Genomic DNA, 18,958 nt, shown 5'->3' with positions numbered 1-18,958 from the left:
GTCTGTGTGGAGTTTGCATGAGCTCCCTGGGACCCTGTGGGTTTCATAAGGGTGTTAAGGTTTCCTCCCCACATCCTAAAGACTGGCTGGTTAACTTGCCCTATATATTGTCCCCCACCCCCTTGTGGGGAGGCCGGTGGAAGGAATGGATGAGAAGGTGAAGAGAACAAAAAATTGGGATTAATGCAAGATTGGTGTAAATGGGTGGTTGACAGCACAGAGCCAGAGGGCTGAAAGGCTTGTGCTATCTCTCATAACTCTGTTCCTGATACAAACCACATGCTCCATAAGAGAAATTTCCCTCTTGTCATTTTTGGTTCTTCTCCCAGCCACCTTCATTTTAAGTCTCCTAGTTCCCTATCTTCCCCCACTGGGAACAGTTTCTTTCCATGTCTGTGATTTGATGTAATTCTTTCTGGTCTCCCGTCTTGCTGTGGCAGGAGTAATTCCTCAATTCCTCCCTCTCCCTCGTTAGTGAGAGAGAAAGCTTGTGGGATGTTCGAACTGTTGGGGTGAACAGTGGTTTTGAAGATGGACTCCAGATCACAGACTCGTTGGACTTGCCATTTCTTGCATGGCGGGCGGTGGGGGAGGGGGGGTTGACGATTTTGCTGAGGCAGGTTGTGGGGGGAGGGGTTGATGCTTTGCCACTGCTTGTGCATGAGAAGGGGAGGGGGCTTTGGGAATCAAATCTTTTTCTATCATTCATTATTTGGGGCTTTTCTTCTGTTTTGTGGATGTCTGTGCAGAGTATGAATTTCAGGTGGTGTACTGTATACATTCTCTGAGACTAAATGGAACCACTGAACGTTGGAATCTCTTCCATTCTGAGAACAACCCATCTTCTGCAGCCAATCCATAAAACTACACTCATTAATACCAGGGGTTGCTCAGACTCCCCCATCCCTGTGAGTGGTTGTAGGGATCGATAGTGAGATGAGTGAACATAAGAAACAGGAGCAGGAGTAGGCCATCTGGCCCATCAACCCTGCTCCGCCATTCATGCAGATCATGCTGATCTGGCCATGGACTCATCCCCAACTACCTGTCTTTTCCCCATAACGCTTAAAGTGGGTTGTAAGGCAGATCACCCCATACCCAGATCTCACTACACTCCTAGATGACCACTGCCAATTTAGAATCACGGATTCATACAATGATAGAAGCAGTCCTTTTGGTCCAAGCACCCTGTGCACTGATCCCATGCTAATCTACTTTATCCTCCTCTCATCCTCATCAATCGTCCCTAGACAATGCCACTTACATACACAATAAGAAGAAATTCATTCGTCCATTATGTACCGTGTCATATGACGTGGGCGATCATGGCCTTTCGATGACCATGACTGTTCTTGGCAGAATTTTCTACAGAAGTGGTTTGCCATTGCTTTCTTCTGTGCAGTGTCCTTACACGACGGGTGACCCCAGCCATTATCGACACTTCAGAGATTGTCTGCCTGGCGTCACTGATCACATAACCAGGACTTGTGATGTGCACCAGCTGCTCATACGCCCATCTACCACCTGCTTTGTGTGACCCTGATCGGGGGTTGGGTACTGAGTAGTTGCTACACCTTGCCCAAAGGTGACCTGCAGGCTAGTGGAGGGAAGGAGCACCTTACACCTCCTTTGGTACAGACTATTTTTCCACCCCACCACCCAAGAAGAAATTGCAGTGGCCAATTAACCTTTTAACTTTGAGATGTGGCAAGAAACCAGAGCAGCCAGTGGGGTTAGACAGAGACCCTGGAGAACCCAAATGTTCAACACCAGAGGTCAGAATTGAACTTGGATCATTGGAGCTGTGATGCAGTTTCTCCAGTGCAGCTTGTTTGCATGCTTGGCTGAACTCTTTCTTGCATTTCTCATCATGGACTACCAAGGACTACTGTCTTTGAAGACGAGACTGCGATTGGGATTTGAGCTCCTGAACAGGACTCTTGCCGTGGCCCACAAGGAGATGTTATGCTGGTGGTTTCTTACTCTTGTGCAGCTTCGGACTGGGCTTATACCGATAGCCCTCCTGACTCCAGAACACAGGGACAGATCCTCGTATTTGGACAAAGGATAAGATGTCGTCTCCACTGTAGATCAGTTGCTCAGTCTCCACATAATTGGCCACATTCCCATCGCTGTCGACGCCCCTGCGTTTGTACCGCATCCCTGTGGGCCAATGAGAAGGAAGAGCATCACTAGCAACTGGGTTCTGATGGTTACAGTGACTAAAGCTAGAGTGAGGTGTTTGATGCTTGTCTGACCTACACCCCACTTCAACATGAGTGCCTTGCTAAAGGGACAGGACAAGCCCTGTATCTAAATCCTTGACCACTCTTCACGAGAACATCAGCCTGTGTTTGTGTTGTTTTAGTGGATATCAGGGAACCTGTCGAACCTAGATGGCAATATTGCTCAAGGTTCAGTAACATCCTTGGATTGGAAACTCAAACTGCCACAGCAAGGAAGATCCCACCCGGACAGTCACACCAAAAAAGATAACCACCCACAGAGGCACAAGAGAACTCAACCAGATGATCCCGCCTAGTGTGATCTTATCCAGAGCATCACACCAGGAAAACCCACCCAGAGAGTCACACCAAGGGAGATCCTGCACACCCCCCCAAACCAATGAGTCACACCAATGCAGGTAACCAAGAGTCACACCAGGAGAAACCAACCAGAGTTTCACACCTAGCAAGGGCTCACCAAGAAGGTCACACTGAGGAAGATCACAACCCATAGGGCCTCACTAAGTAAAGTCCTTCAAAGTTATCATGAATATCATTACTCCTATTTTCTTTTATAAACTGGGGTGTAACATCTGCATTTCTCCAGCCCTCTCACTTCAGTGCAGTAACATAAAGAGAACTGACAGAGCGTGAGGAAATTTTCTACCTGTTTTTCTTCCTTCAATAACATGGAACAAAAAATTTGTACTCTGGGCTTGTTAAATATGGAGTAGATGCCACTCAGTAGTGTATGGTGGTTAAGTTAACAGTCTCCAATTCAGGCACTTCAACTATTCTCCAGAAACCTCTGTTCAAAACTCACCAATGGTAGCTGTTGAGTTTACATTAAGTTTAGTAACCTGTTATAAAAATCTACCCACTAATAGCCTTCCTGACGAGTCCTGACGAAGGGTCTCAACCTGAAATGTCCTGGAATTCTCTATTCCTTTCATTACATGCTGCCTGACCTGATGAGTTCCTCCACCATTTTGTGTGTGTTATTTTGGATTTCCAGAATCTGTAGAATCTCTTGTTTCTGCTAAGTACCTTTTCACGTTTAACTAAGGTGTCAAGCATTCCCTTAAATCTGAGCATTAATTCAACCCTGAAGCCAAATGCACTTGGCACTACATTAACACGTCATAAGAACATGGAAGACAACGGCCCTTTGGTCCACAATGTTGTGCCAGCCTTTTAACTTAATCTACAATCAATCTAACCCTTCCCTGCTACATAGCTCTCATTTTTCTATCATCCATATGCCCATCTAAGAGTCTCTTAGATGCCTCTAATGCATCTGCTTGTATCAGCAGCCCTGGTAGTGCACTCCACGCACCCACAAAGGTAAATATCTTACCTCTGGCATCCATACTTTCCTCCACTCATCTCAAAATTACGCTCTCTCCTATTAGCCATTCCCGCCCTGGGAGAAAGTCTCTGACTGTCCAAGCTATGCCTCTTATCATCCTGTACACCGCTATCAAGTCACCTTTCATCCTTCTTCACTCCAACGAGGAAAGCCCTAACTCACTCAGCTTATCCTCATAAGACACCAATCTGTGTTATTTTATATTCCTCCAAGTTCAAAGATCCCAAGTACATTTATTATCAAAATGTACATACAGAATACAGCTCTGAGATCCATCCTCCTGGAGGCAGCCACGAAACAAAGAACCACCAGGGAACCCGTTCAAGAAAGTATCATACACCCGATGACTGAAACAAAGAACAAATTGTACAAATGGCAAAAAGCAAGCGAACAACATATAGAATATCAAACATCAAACTAGTAGCGTTCAGTCTAGTCCAGTTCAGCATTGCTCCACTAGCCACTGCAGGGCCACAGGACCAATCTTCATCGAGCACCCCAATCAAACGTTCAAAAACAGACCAGAACCCCGGAACACGTGTACTTCAAAGTCCCCCAAAACGAGTTCACAGCCTCGCATATAAATCCTGGTAACTTTGACTCCTTCTACAGAATCCAGCGCTCTGCTTCAGCTTTTCTCCCTGATCCACCAAATCCGTGTTAATCCTGTTAAGGACAGTAATGTCCTCTCTGTAAGGACACTTCCTTCACCTTCACAACTCCTATGAGCCCAGGTTGAATCTGCCACCCTGGAAGGGTTTCTGACACTGAGCCACCCAAGGCCTCCAGTCCCACAACTCATGTTCATGCCCCAGCCTGAGGTACCCTCAGTGATCCAGGGCTCCTCACCTCTGTGTGTTAACACAGAACAGCACATTACAGGAACAGGCCTTTTGGCTGCCAATGTTGTGCTGAATTCATTGAATCTGTAATACAACTAACCCCTTCTGCCGGCACAATATCCATATACTTCCACTTTCCTCACCTATCGAAATGTCACTTAAAAGTCCCAAGTGTATTTGCCACGACCTCCATCCCAAGCAGCGCAATCCGGGCACCCATCACTCTCCGTGTAAAACACTTGCCCCTCACACCCCCTTTGAACTTACCTCCACGCCCTCTGGGATTAGACATTTCAACCCTGGGAAAAAGATACTGTCTGACTACTCTATCTATGTACCTTATAAACCTCTATCAGATCTCCCCTCAGCCTCCAACAGTCCAGAGAAAACAACCCAGGTTATCCAAACTCTCACTATAAAACATGCACTCTAATCCAGGCAGCATCCTGCGCCCTCTCCAAAGCCTCAACGTCCTTCTCTTCCTTATTCCTGGATTCTGAAACACCTGCCTTGAATTCCACTCAATTCCCACCTGCTGTTCCTGCCCCCTCTTGGAATGCCAAGCTCTCTTCCAAAGACTCTGCTGCATAAGTTGAGATAAAGGCTTTTAGGGGAAGATCTGAGGGGAATGTTTTTTTTTACGCACAGACTGATTAACATTTGGGAGGACTCTCAGAGGAGGTAGTGGAATCGGGTACTATTACTATATTTAGTGGGCATTTAGACAGACACTTAATAGAAGGATACAGGATTAGCGGCTGGTGAAGTGCCAGCAATCCGGGTTCATTTCCCATTGCTGTCTGAATGGAGTTGGTACACTCTCCCCGTAACTGCATGGGTTTCTTCCGGGTGGTCTGGATTCCTCCCACCGTATGGGTTAGTAGGTTAATTGGTCACGTGGGTGTGTTTGGGTGGTGCAAACTTGTTGATACTGTGCTGTATCTCTCAATAAAAGGCCAACGGCAATAGGCAGTTTAAATAGTTTGGCTCAGACTAGATGGGCCAAAGGGCCTGGTTCTGCGCTGTACTTTTCTATGACTCTAAAATAAATATCCTAATGTGGCAAACAGCTATTAATATATGGGCTAAAGATGAGCATGGCTGTGATGGGCTGAAGGGCCTTTTCTATACTGTACATTTCTATGACTCTAAAATAAAAGTCCTAATGTAGGAAACTGGGATTAGTAGACCTGGGCATAGATTGATGGACTGAAGAGACTGTTGTGGCTGTTCAACTCTTGTGATTTTATCTATGACCAACCCCAAATGATGTCAGCACCAGATCCGTCATAAATACCCTGACAATCCAGCTCCGGATATCCTCTTGCAAGTTCCAGCCTACCTCCTCGGTGCCTGCTTCTCCGGGAGATGAGGATGAGCAGGAACTTTGACTCGGGCGAGCTCGGCGGCTGCTCACCCACCAGGCAGTCCGAGAAGGCGGACTCCCCCGGGGGCTGTTTGCCGTGGCCGACGTGGATCTCCTCCACCTGCACGAAGCCCTGGATGATGGGAATGATCCACCGATCTGTCATGGCGCTCTGGGGGAGAGTTCCAAACCACAACATGTCAGGGGTTGGAGGAGGAACATCAGCTGGGGTATGGGAGAGAAATGGGGCAGGGGTCTCTGATTGAGGACAGGGGAGAACAGAGGGCAGAGAATGAGAAATTTGTCCTGTGGCTGTGTGGGCTCCCTCAGGGGGTCCCAACTTTTTTATGCCAGGGACCGATACCATTAAGCAAGGGGTCCGTGGACCCAAGATAGGGAACCCTATTTGCTCCTGCTTCCCAAAGACATGTGGGTTGGCATGCTAATTTGCCACTGTAAATTGCCCCAAGTGAGTGATAGAATCCAGGGGACGAGGAGATGGGCAGAATATAGGATTGGTGCAAAAATGGATGCATGATGGGCAACGTAGACTTAGTTGAACTGTTTCTGTTTCTGTGGCACATTTTCAGTGGCTACTTTATTAGGTACATCTGAACACCTGCTCATCAATTTAAGTATCTAATCAGCCAATCGTGGGCAACTCAGTGCATAAAAGCATGCAGACCTGGTCAAGAGGCTCATTTGTTCAGAATGGGGAAAAATGTGATCTAAGTGATTTTGACTGTGGGATAACTATTGGTGCCAGATGGGGAGGTTTGAACATCTCAGAAACCGCTGATCTAATGGGGCGAGAAAACAACAAAGCAACCAGTGAGTGGCAGTTCTGTGGGCAAAAACGCCTTGTTAATGAGAAGATCAATGACTAGATTGGTTCAAGTTGACAGGAAGGAGACAGTAACTCAAACAACCATGCGTTGTGTGCAGAAGTGCATCTTTTATGTAGAGGGGCTGCAGAAGCAAAAGACCATGAACTCAGTGGCTGCTTTTTTAGGTACAGGAGCTAGCCAGGCTCAGCCCCAAAGGACCAGTGAAAGGTGAAACCAAGTGTGAGGTCTGCAGTGACTATGAAGCAAGACAACTTTGAGTGACTTGCTCAGACCTTTATGGTTCAATAATCTGCTCACATTTCCCATCTCACACTGCCCAAACTTTACAAGCATCCACCAACCAGGAATAAGCATAACGCCACAGACATACACGAGATTGACCGCATGGTCTGCGTGGGGCACTCAGCATACTGCTCTGTGCAGTATAGCAAGGACCTGGTAAATTTCCAATCTGCTCTCGGGAGGTGTGGAAACCACCAAGAACAAAGGAAATGCCAATCCTACCTTTTGCTTAAGCAAGTCTTGAATCATATACTTGTTCCAGAAAAATCGATCGTCAATCTAAATAAAGAGGAAGAGTACATTTAGTGGTCACTTTATTAGGTACACATGCTCAATAATGCAAATAGCCAATCAGCCAATCAAGTGGCAGCAACTTCATGCATAAAAGCATGCAGATATGGTCAAGAGGTTCAGCTGTTGCTCAGACCAATCATCAAAATAAAGAAGTAGTGTGATCTAAGTGACTTTGATCTGGAATGATTGTTGGCACCATTCAGGGTGGTTTGAGTATTTCAGAAACTGCTATCTCTTGGGATTTTCATGCACAAGTCTCTAGAGTTTTCAGAAAATGGTGTGATAACCAAAAAAAAAAATCTAGTGAGCAGCAGTTCTGTGGGTAAAAATGGCTTGTTAATGAGAGAGGTCAGTGGAGAATGGCCGGACTGGTTCAAGCTGACTGGAAGGCGAATGCGTTACAACAGTGCTGTGCAGAGAGCATCTCTGAACACACATTAAAACTTTACGTGGATGGGCAACAGCAGCAGAAGATCATGAACATACATTCAGTGACCACATTATTATATACAGGGGTTACATAATGAAGTGGCCACTAATTGCATTGTGAAGTGAGTGATGCCTGCATTGTGTAATCGCAAACCCTGCTCTTGAAGATGAACTGGCAGGGAGGTGGCTTCCATCCACCTTTGCCGTATTGCCTTTGCATTGTCCATTCAGGACCCGCTGGGTGAATCTTTCTTGGAGTAACGGGTGTGACCGCTCTCATGCTCTTGTCCATATTTCCTTCCTGCGCTCAAGGCATGGTGACCTGATTTGTGTCAAAATTGAACAAGACAAACCTCTGAGAATTTTCCTTGATTTCTTTTGGAGACCTGGAAATACCACTAGAAGAATTACACTAAAAAAATTACAAGCTATTGTCTGAGCTTCGAAAGCTACAGGTCCAAAAAACAAACCCAGCAATTACTATATGCTGTACTGTCTATAACTTCAAGATATCCCATGGGAGCTCCCAGCCACTGAATTACTTGTGAAATTGAGACAATGCTCCAGAATCAATAAAACCAACAGGTAATTTGCAGGCAGCATAACTTCATCAGTGTCACTGAGACCAAAAACTGTTCACCTGTGCTTGCTGAGGGATGCTGGGGTAAGAAACCCTATTCTTCAAGATCACAGCATGGGAACATTAATGGGACTTTGTTTTTACATCTTCACCACAGCACAGCCTCATACTATCCCCTTCAACCTCTGAACTGAATTGAACCCAAGGCCGCAGAAACAGGGGTAGGCCATTCCACCTTTCTAACCCGTTCCGTTCGTGGATAATCTTCTGTCCCAACATCTTATCTCCACTCTTTCTCCATCTCCCTGATCAGAATCAGGTTTATTATCACCGGCATGTGATGTGATATTTGTTAACTTAGCAGCAGCAGTTCAATGGAAAACATAATACAGAAGAATTTAAAAAAACCCAATAATAATAAGTAAATCAATTACAGTATATGTATATTGAATAGATTAAAAATTGTGCAAAAAACAGAAATTTAATATTGTTGTTTAGAATATTAAATATTTTCCTAAAAAGAGAAATATATTTTTATGCAAAATGGTAATGCCTTGTATTCGACATAAACAAAGTTAAAAAGGGTCTGCATTTCATGTAAATGAAGTGAGGTAATGTCCAAAAGTTGAATATCCACTTAGGAATCGGATGGCAGAGGGAAAGAAGCTGTTCCTGAATCGCCGAGTATGAGCCTTCTGCCTTCTGCCTTTCTGAGACACCGCTCCTTGAAGACTTCCCGGGTACTTTGTAGGCTAGTACTCACGAAGGGGCCAACTAAATTTACAACCTTCTGCAGGTTCTTTTGGTCCTGTGCAGTAGCCTCCCTCCACCCCACCAATAGCAGACAGTGATGCAGCCATGTAAGATCATAAAACAGGAGCAGAATTAGACCATCGAGTCTGCTCTGCCTTCCATCATGGTTGATTTATTATCTCCCTCAATTCCATTCCCCTGCCTTCTCCCCGTAACCTTTCACACCCTTATTAATCAAGAACCTATCAACTTCTGCTTTAAATGTACACAATAATCTGTCCTCCACAGCTATCTGTGGCAATGGATTCTACCAAAATGTGTGGAAAAACCCCTTCCCCAATCAGTGACCCAGCTTCTACTGCCTTCTGTGGTAGAACATTCTGAGCTTTTCATTGTTCCCACCATCCCAGGAAGCAGTCAGCTGCCACACACAAACGGAACTAAGCAGGCCAGGCTGCATCCATGGAAAAGAGTAAATAGATGACGTTTCAGGCCTAGGTTCTGGTAAAGGGCCCCGGCCTGAAACGTGTGTTGATTTGGACTTCCAGCATCTGCAGATCTTCTTGTGTTTATCAGAGTGTTGGTCTTTTTTTAGGCAAGTACACCAAAACCGCATGCAATACTCCAGATGTGGCCTCACCAAGGCCCGTTTTAATTGTGGTAAGCCGCAATTGCTCTTGTACTCTAAACCAACAGACCATTTCTTATTTCCTGCCGTCCTTCCAGCGACAGGTGTACAAGGACACCTCGTCCATTTCTACATCAACACTTCCCAACTATTACAACTTAAATAAAACTCTACCTTTCTGCTTTAGCTTCTGAAGTGGACAGCTTTACATTTATCTATGGGGTGGAGATACGTCTCTACCAACAGAGGTGTGAGGCGTTCCTTCCCTCCGCTAACCTGCAGGTCACCCTTGGGCAAAGTGTAGCACCTGCTTAGTCCCCCCGATCAGGGTCAGGTGAAACCATGGGATCAGGTGGTGGGTGTTCGTATGAGCAGCTGGTGCATATTATAAAACCTGATGCCAGGCAGACAATCTCTGAAGAGTTGTTGATAATGGCTGGGGTCACCCTTCTTGTAAAGACACTGCCCAGAAGAAGACAATGGCAAACCAGTCCTGTTAAAAAACTTGCTAAGAATAATTCTGGTCATGGAAAGACTGCGAATGCCCACGTCCTATGACACAGCACATAATGAATGAATGAGACAGGCATACGGATAGGAAAGGTTTAGGACATGCACCAAATAAAGGTAAATGGGACCAGCCCAGGTAGGGGACTTGGTTCGCATGGATGAGCCCGACTGAAGGTCCTGTTTCTGTGCTGTATCAATGTATGACACTAAGTGTTGGGTTTAAAATTGGGCCTAATCTTTTATTAGCAAACTCCAGACCTGTACCACCCTCTAAGTGCAAGAGTTACTGAATCTACTCTTGTGAGCGTGTGTGAGAGTCAAGGAGAAGTCTCTGCCTTGTGTAGACTGTGGCTGGGCAAACAGACGGAGACACCAGAAAGAGAAGGTATTGGAAAACCATGACAATGACAGTCCCCTGACCCTTGGCGGCGTCCTCAGCTGGCCTTCTGTCCCGCACTGCTGCCGCTGGGCTGTGTTTGTGATGTCATAGGTCAGGCTGTAGTAGAACGAGTCGGAATCGGTAAACATCTTGACAAGATCCTCCAGGAGGCGTCGTTCCAACTTCTCATTGCTGAGCTGGAAGATAGAGACTGTGCGGTTACTGGCAGTAGCTGGCTTTAACCCCTGGAGCAGTGGTTCCCAACCTTTTTTTGGCCATGCCCCACCTAATCACCTCTAAAATTCTGATGCCCCCTGTGGTGATATATAATTCTTATTATTCAAAAAGTGAACTCCTATTCACCTGGAGGAAGCCTAAAAGACCATTAACTTGGTTTAAACAAGCTTCCAAAGAACATGGCATTCATGAAAGAGAAAAATAAAAGAACCAAAGGACTGTTAAAGTTCTGAGGAAGAAATTACTAAGAAATTGTAAAAAAAAGAACATTAAGTGATATTAAAATAATAATGATAAATAAAACAATGCCGATTCATTTCTACAGCATACAAAGACAGATACATCGTTTAAAAGAGATGACGCAATGTACACACCTTCACACCACCAAGAACCGAAAGCTACTGCAAAAAGCAGCATTGGCGCAACCTCGTACGAGTTTCTTACGCGTTTGGACTTGTTCATTCGTTCCTTCCTACATCAGTCAATTCATTAATTTAATTATGAAAGCCATTTGATGGTTGTAATGAGGGTGATACACTACATATACAGTACATACGCAATTACACATGTACATACACACAAGTATTTTTATGTATGCATACTGTATAAACACATATGAATTAACTCGCACACACACTCATACTCACACAGACACTAGAAAAAATTCACTGTTAATAACTCATTCTCGAATTGCCCCCCTTAAAAATCAAATTCCCCCCCTGTGGGGCATACGCCCCACGTTGGGAACCACTGCTCTAGAGATTGCAGAGAGCACGATGGGTGCGTGAAATGAGCTGGCAGAGAGAATTACAGACATGGGTATCATGTATTACAATATTTAAAGAATCAGAATCAGGTTTATTATCACGGGTGTAAATCATGAAATTTGTTGTCTTTGCAGCAGCTGTATCGTAAAAGAAAAAAATAATAACAGTAAGTGTGTGTGTATATATAAAATAGTTAAATTAAATAAGTAGTGCAAAAATAGAAATTAAAAAGTAATGAGGTAGTGTTGATGGGTTCAATGTCCATTCAGAAATCAGATAGCAGAGGGGAAAAAGCTGTTTCTGAGTCATTGAGTGTGTGCCTCAGGCTCCGGTATCTCCCTCCTTCCTGATGGTAGCAATGAGGAGAGGGCATCTCCTGGTAGTGGGGATCCTTAATGAAGGTTGCTGCCTTTTTGAGGATCTCCTGAATACTACAGAGGCTAGTGCCCATGATGGAGTGGACTAAGTTTACAACTCTCTGCAGCTTACTTTGATCCTGTGCGGTAGCACCCACCCTGCCCCCCCCCACCATCTCCCCCCCCCAATACCAGATGGTGATGCAGCCAATTAGAATGCTCTCCTGAGTACATCTGTAGAAATTTGTGAGTGTCTTTGGTGACAGACCAAATATCTTCAAACTCCTAATGAAGTATAGCCACTGCTGAGCCATTTAGACAGGTACGTGGACAGGATCGGTTTAGAGGGATATGGACCAAATGCAAGTAAGTGGGGCCGGCTCCCTGGTCAGCATAAGAAACGATAAGAAATACAAGCCATGTGGCCTGTCCAGTCTGCTCTATCATTCAATACGACCGTAGCTGATCTGGCTATAGTCTCAGCTCCACCGAGCTGCCTTTTCCCCATTGCCCTTAATTCAGATTCATTTATTTATCAGGTGTACAACGAAACATAGTGAAATGCATCAACAGCAATAAAGGACTGCGGATGCTCCCAGAGGGTCAGAAATGAGGGGCTGTGAACCCTCCTGGAGGGTCAGAAATGAGGGACTGTGAACCCTCCCAAAGGGTCAGAGGTGATGAGAGACTGTGGACCCTCCCAGAGGGTCAGAGGTGATGAGGGTCTGTGGAGCCTCCTGGTCCACAGGAGATGGGAACATGAGTAAAAGAGTCCTTGAAAGTGAGTGTCTAGTTTGTAGGATCAGTTCATAATTGAGGTGAGTCAAGATACCACACTGGGTCAAGTGTCTGATGATGGAAGGGTAATAACTGTTGGCCTAGTTCTGTTCCGCCATGACAATCCAAAACACAGCCTGCATTTATATGGCTTTTTCATCCATTCAAGGCTCCAGAGGTTCATTCAGTAATTTTCAGGCATATGTGTCCAGGACAAAGAAGAGGATAGACATAATCGTGTGGTCCTCATCCACTTGGGAAATTGCCTTTTCCAAAAGCTTCCTTCTGGAAAGTGCTATAGGGCTATTAAAACAAAAACTTCATGCCCCGTTAAAAGTCTCTTCCCCCAAGCAGCTAATCTAATTGACCTTTTTAGTTAGATCCCCCCACTCCATCCCCTCTATCTTTAATCCCAGTCTCTAAGACCACTCAAAGACTGTTGAATTAATGACCATGCTCCACTTTACCACCACTTCCTCCTTCGGGAGTCTCAACCAAAGCTTGGGCTCAGGTCTCTGGAGCTGGTTGTTGTATCGTGAGATCAGTACAGTAACCCAAAATAATATTTGGAAGCAATATAGGTAGAGGCACTTCTGTGTTGAGATCTCAGAAATATCCTCAACTAGAAAAAGGAGGAAAGGCCAGTAATCTGGTTTCTCTTCTTTCCATACCGAGTGCCAGGCACTGTTGCCAAGATACACAGGAGATTTTGGTGCCAGGAAGCCATGCTACTGTTCGGTAATCACTGCTCTCATGTCAAAGTGGGATCCAGTTATTCAGCCTGGAGTTTTGGGGCCCTATCGTTGGCTTGCCCTGGCATTGATACCAAAGATCGGAATCCGAATGTCGGTCGTAAGACCAGAAGTCGAGGCTATTGGCCACTGCCCTGAGCCTACGAGACAGAAGTCCACTGGTGAAGTTGGAGGCCTGAGGCCTATCCTGGGGTTGCAGGACAGTCTGTGTCAGTGGGCGGAAAGGGACCCGATTGGCTGCTGTGCTCTGACTGGCACTGCCAAGCACTGTGGCATGCTATGTTAGCGACAATTACAGACTGCCCCCAGCACATCCTGAAGCCAGCTGTTTACGCAAATGACGCACTTCACTGTACACGTGATGAAGGAATAAATCGGATTCTGAATCGGAATCTGGACGGAGAGGTGTAGCACAATTACCTGCCACTTGGAACTAGAATCCCCCGTGACCTTTTTCGGGAAGAAAGGTTCGGCAGAGTCAGATGGAGGCCGCTGATGTGTCTTGCAAAACTGGATTAAAGAAAGATAAACAGTCAAAAACCCTCCATCCTAGATGGATCAACACAGTAGTTTCACACATAAAATGCTGGAGGAACTCAGCAGGCCAGGCAGCATCTATGGAAAAGAGTAAACAGTTGTCGTTTCCGCCGAAACCCTTTAGCAGGACTGGAGCAAAGAAGCTGAAGAGTAGAGTTGAAAGGTGGGGGACAGGGAGAGAGAAACACCAGGTGATAGGTGAAACTTGGAGGGGGATGAAGTAAAGAACTGGGAAGTTGATTGGTGGAAGAGACAGGAGTCCATGGAAGAAAGAAAATGGGGGGAATAGCACCAGAGAGAGGCGATGGGCACACAAGGGGATAAGGTGACAGAGGGAAAAGGGGATGGGAACTGGTGAAGGGGTGGTGTGGTGGAAGCATTACTGTTAGTTTGAGAAATTGATGTTCATGCCATCAGTTTGGAGGCTACCCAAACAGAATATAAGGAGATGTTCCTTCAATCCAAGTGTGGCTTCATCACAACAGCGGAGGAGGTCATGGACGGACATATTGGAATGGGAATGGGAAGTGGAATTAAAATGGGCGGCCACTGGGAGATCCTGCTTGTTCTGGTGGACGGAGCATAGATGCTCATCGAAGTGGTCTTCCAATCTACTTCGGGTCTCACCAGTATACAGGAGGCCACACCGGCAGCACTGGACACAGTATATGACCCCACAGGTGGAGTGTTTGCCTCACTGAAAGGACTGTTTAGGCCCCTGAATGGTAGTGAGGGAGGAGGTGTAGGGGCAGATGTAGCACTTATTCTGCTTGCAAGGGTAAGTGCCAGCAGGGAGATACGAATGGAGAAGAGACTTGCGTAGGGAGCGACCCCGTGGAAAGCAGAAAGTGGGAGGGGGAGGAAAGATGTATTTGGTGGTGAGGTCCCACTGGAGATGGCGCAAGTTTCGGAGGGATAAGTGCTGGACGCGGAGGCTGGTGGGGTGTTAGGTGAGGACAAGAGGAAGTTGTAGGGTTGCGGGAGGATGGGGTAAGAGCAGACGTGCATGAAATGGAAGAGATGTGGGTGAAGGCAGCATTGATGGTGGCGGAAGGGAATTCCCTTTCTTTGAAAAAGGAGGACATCTCCTTCATTCTAGAATGGAAAGCCTCATCCCGAGAGCAGATGCAGCAGAGACAGAGGAATTGAGAAGAAGGGGATGGCCTTTTTTTTTACAAGTAGCTGGGTGGGACGAGGTGTAGTCCAGGTAGCTGTGAGACTCTGTGGGTTTGTAATGCCTCCAACAGGATCCCATCACCAAGCTCATCATTTCCTTTCCCCCCCCCCCCCTTTCTGCTTTCCACCACTGTTCTGTGGCTGCCAGGAGACCCCACAAATAAAGAGCAACACACACACACACACACTAACAAAATGCTGGAAGAAATTCGCAACCTGTGGAGGAGAATAAACAGTGGACTTTTTGGGCTGAGAACCTGCACCGGGACAACATTTTGTGAGCGTGAGTTGCTCAGGATTTCCAGCATCTGCAGAATCTCCTGTGGTTATGACCCCACAAATAAAGCTGAGCTGGCTATCAGGTAGTCCAGCTCCCAAGACTCCACTCTCTTCCTTTTGGTCCCTCAGTCTCTAGAGCAGTCTTAACCTGGGTTTGGGTTTTGGTCTCTGTGGGCAAGGGGTTTTGGAACTACCAGTTGCTGGTTTCACAGGGCAGGTAAATTATTACAGGCTACAGGCCTACACTGCTGTGTATTATATCATTACAGGCTAACTGACACCCCCCCCCCCAACTTCTACCACCAAAAAAGGTCAAGGGCAGGAGCTGCATCACCTGCAGGTGCCCTCCGACTCATATACATCCTGGCTTGGATTCAAAATGCATTTATTATCAAAGTATGTCTGCAGTATACAGCCCTGAGATTCGACTTCCTCACAGACAACCACAAAGCACAGAAACCCCATGAAACCCATTCTAAGAAAACATCAAACACCCAATGCAAAAAAAAAATTTCAAGAGAGCAAAAAACGAGTGCATAACACACAGAATATTCAACATCAAGCCACAGAGTGCTTGAAGCAGTCTGGAAATGTTCGGTGCAGTTCATTTTGATGCTGAGTCATTCATTGACTGCAGGTTACAGAGCAGTTAAACATTAGAAACAACCGATTTAGCCAATTTGGAAGTTTTAGTACATCACTGTACAGGCCCTTCAGCCCATGATGTTGTGCTGACATTTTAGCCTACTCCAAGATCAATCTAACCCTCTTACGTAGGCCTCCACTTTTTTTTATCATCCATGTGCCTATCTAAGAGTCGCTTAAAAGCCCCTAATGTATCTGCCTCAACCACCATCCCTGGCAGTACACTCTGTGTTTTTACTGAGTAAAAATAAACCTACCTAGGACATAGCTCACTCAACCTTTCCTGATAAAACAGGCTCTCTAAGCCAGGCAGCAATACCGCACAGTGAGGTCCTTCCACTCATGATGTTGTGCCAGCCTTTTAGTCTACCCTAAGATCAATCTAACTCTTCCCTCCTACATAGCCCTCCATTTTTTTTCTTTTATCAATGTGTCTAAGAGTCTCTTAAACGTCCTTATTGTATCAGCCTCAATTTCCACCTCTAGCAGGGGGCAGTTACCGCTCCCTGTGTAAAAAACTTAACTCTAACATCTCCCCCGAACGTTCTTCACTCACCGTTAAAGGATGTCCTCTGGTATTGGCCGTTGCTGCCCTGGGAAAAGGGCATTGGCTGACCATTCTCTCTGCTCCTATCATCATTCTATACACCTCTATCAAGTTGCCTCTTGTCCATCTTTGATCCAAAGAGAAAAGCCCCAGCTCACTCATCCGTTCCACCTTTGACCTTTACCAGCATGCTGGATCAGCAATGTGTGGGGTCCTTTCACAAGAAGGGCCACTGTGCTCCGAGGGAGTGCATCCCTCTGCCCTGCCTGCTAAAGGGCAATTTATCGATATGCAATCAATGCTGGTCTTTCAAGTAATGCCCACACCCTGTAAATACACTCTTAAGGATTTGCACTGATGAGGATCCCCCCCCAACTCGGAGAAAAATCAGTACCATTGAGGTGGGAGAATGGAGGCAAGAGGGATAATAAATTGGCCATGATGGAATTATAGAGCTGAGTCGATGGGCGTACTGCCCTAATTCTGCTGCTACATCTTATGGTCTTATCAATTTAACCCTTCACCCAAGGGGGAAAAAATGTTGTACTGCAGCCTGTCTCACCAAGGTCCCCATATCAGCAGAAAACGACAAGGCAGGATTTATCGAGGCATGCCCTGCAGGAGCAAAGCAACTATAAACCAGGGTGGTATAACTCAGATGTCCAACAGGAAGTCATAATCTGGGCCCGGAGTAAGTCACTGGGTGGCATGGTCTAGGCCCAGAGCCTTTCGCTGCAGTGCTGCCCGGGTCCTAGTGTCAGGTACGATATGCTTTTTGGACAATTTAAAGTGAAATGACAGTCTGTTGGGATTAGAAGTGATTTTGCTCACTCTCCCGCGATGTTCACTCCTCTCTCCATGGTGCTGAGTCTATGAAGACTGCCCAGGCTGCTGTGCTCCATGCAAGCTAATATGATGAACTGATACCGAGGCTTTGGGCCTGCAATGGGCTGCTCCATGGTTCGATCTAAAAAGTCATTTTAGTTTGGAAAGTTGTTGTTCGCTTCTGTCATTTACATAACTTGTGCTCTTTCCCCCATTCTCTGCACATCGGATGTTGGTTTTTATTTTATTAAAATTGGGTTCCTTCGATGGTCTTGCTTTGTGGCTGCCTGTAAGCAAACTAATTTCAAGTATGTATAATTTATATACTATATGATAATAAGTGTACTTTGAAACTTTGATAATGCTCTGAACTTTTACCTCCAGCTTCAGATCCTGAGGTTCAGCATCAGTCAGCGGTATCACAGCCACCTTGGTGATTTTATACATGTCATGTTTCCCGGGAACCGTGCCGACCAAGCACTTCTGTTGAACGAGGATCAGGAAGCATTCCAAGTCTATAAAAACAAAAACAGACAATCTCGTAGGGCCAATTCCCAAACGGGCAGGCTTTTAGGACACAGAACATCATGGAATGGCACAGTACGGCCCCTTTGTTCCAGAATGTTGTGCCAATGTTTTAACCTATTCTTAGATCAGTCAAACCCTTCCCTCCTACACAGACCTCCATTTCCCACAGTCCACAGATGTACTGGTTGGTCAGTTAATTAGCCATTGTAAATTGTCCTGTGATTAGGCTAGCATTAACTTAGGAAATCGCTGGACGGCAGGTCTCGAACGACCGGAAGAGTCTACTCCACACTGTATCTCAATTAAAAATTTTTTTTCTCTATCATCCATGTGAATATATAAGTTTCTTAAATGGCCCTAATGTGATATTAAACCTGATTCTGAGGCTGTGCTGTTAACCATGCTGTCCAATCACACACACACACACCCTCCCCCCACCCCTTCCACCAGTGAGAGAGAGGCCAATTACCAAACAGGATCACAGAACAGTACAGTACGTGGAGGACATTCAGCCCACTACGTGCACACTAGCTCTTTCAAGAACTGATCCGGTTAGTTCTCTCCCTGGTCTTTCCTTCTATTCCTACATTCTTCCCCTCGAGCATTTAACCAAACCACTATTGAGAGCCTTCTTACCATGGCAATTCCTGATCACAACCACTTCTCTCCTGCTTCTTCTGGTTCAGTTTTTGAACATCTTAAATCATATCCTGGGATACTTCAGACATTTTCTGAACTCAAATTACAGCCTGCAAGAGTTCAAACTCTGAGAACAAATTTCTGCTTTTTCTTTTCTCCCTGGTGAGAAGAATCCTGGTGCTTCCAGTCTATCCACATAACTTCAGCTCTTTGCCCTGGAACCACTTCTGTCTGCTCCCAGAGAATCCACCCTAAAACTTCCAGCCCTTCCCTCATCTGTTCCAGATCAGGTCAGATGACGTCAACAACCCAAGCTGATCCCACAGCCATCCAGATCTCACTAGCCCACACCATCAGCTTGGTTACGTTAACTTAAGTACATCAGGTG

The 18,958-nt window shown here is 45.8% G+C and overlaps 1 protein-coding gene across 1 annotated transcript in view; it reads right to left on the bottom strand.

The window, feature by feature from the left end:
* Positions 1-18,958, bottom strand: part of LOC132404703 (phosphatidylinositide phosphatase SAC2-like) — a 58,222-nt gene that overhangs the window by 28,803 nt on the left and 10,461 nt on the right. Inside the window, exons 3-8 of the mRNA XM_059989487.1 lie at positions 17,782-17,918; positions 13,815-13,904; positions 10,547-10,702; positions 7,155-7,211; positions 5,779-5,974; positions 1,984-2,163 (exon numbers count right to left, since the gene is read on the bottom strand). Coding sequence (XP_059845470.1) covers positions 1,984-2,163; positions 5,779-5,974; positions 7,155-7,211; positions 10,547-10,702; positions 13,815-13,904; positions 17,782-17,918 — 816 coding nt within the window. The remainder of the gene's footprint in view (positions 1-1,983; positions 2,164-5,778; positions 5,975-7,154; positions 7,212-10,546; positions 10,703-13,814; positions 13,905-17,781; positions 17,919-18,958) is intronic.

This window comes from Hypanus sabinus, chromosome 1 (genome assembly GCF_030144855.1).
Source record: "Hypanus sabinus isolate sHypSab1 chromosome 1, sHypSab1.hap1, whole genome shotgun sequence".
Lineage (NCBI taxonomy): Eukaryota > Metazoa > Chordata > Chondrichthyes > Myliobatiformes > Dasyatidae > Hypanus > Hypanus sabinus.
This window is presented reverse-complemented; position numbering and strand designations above follow the sequence as displayed.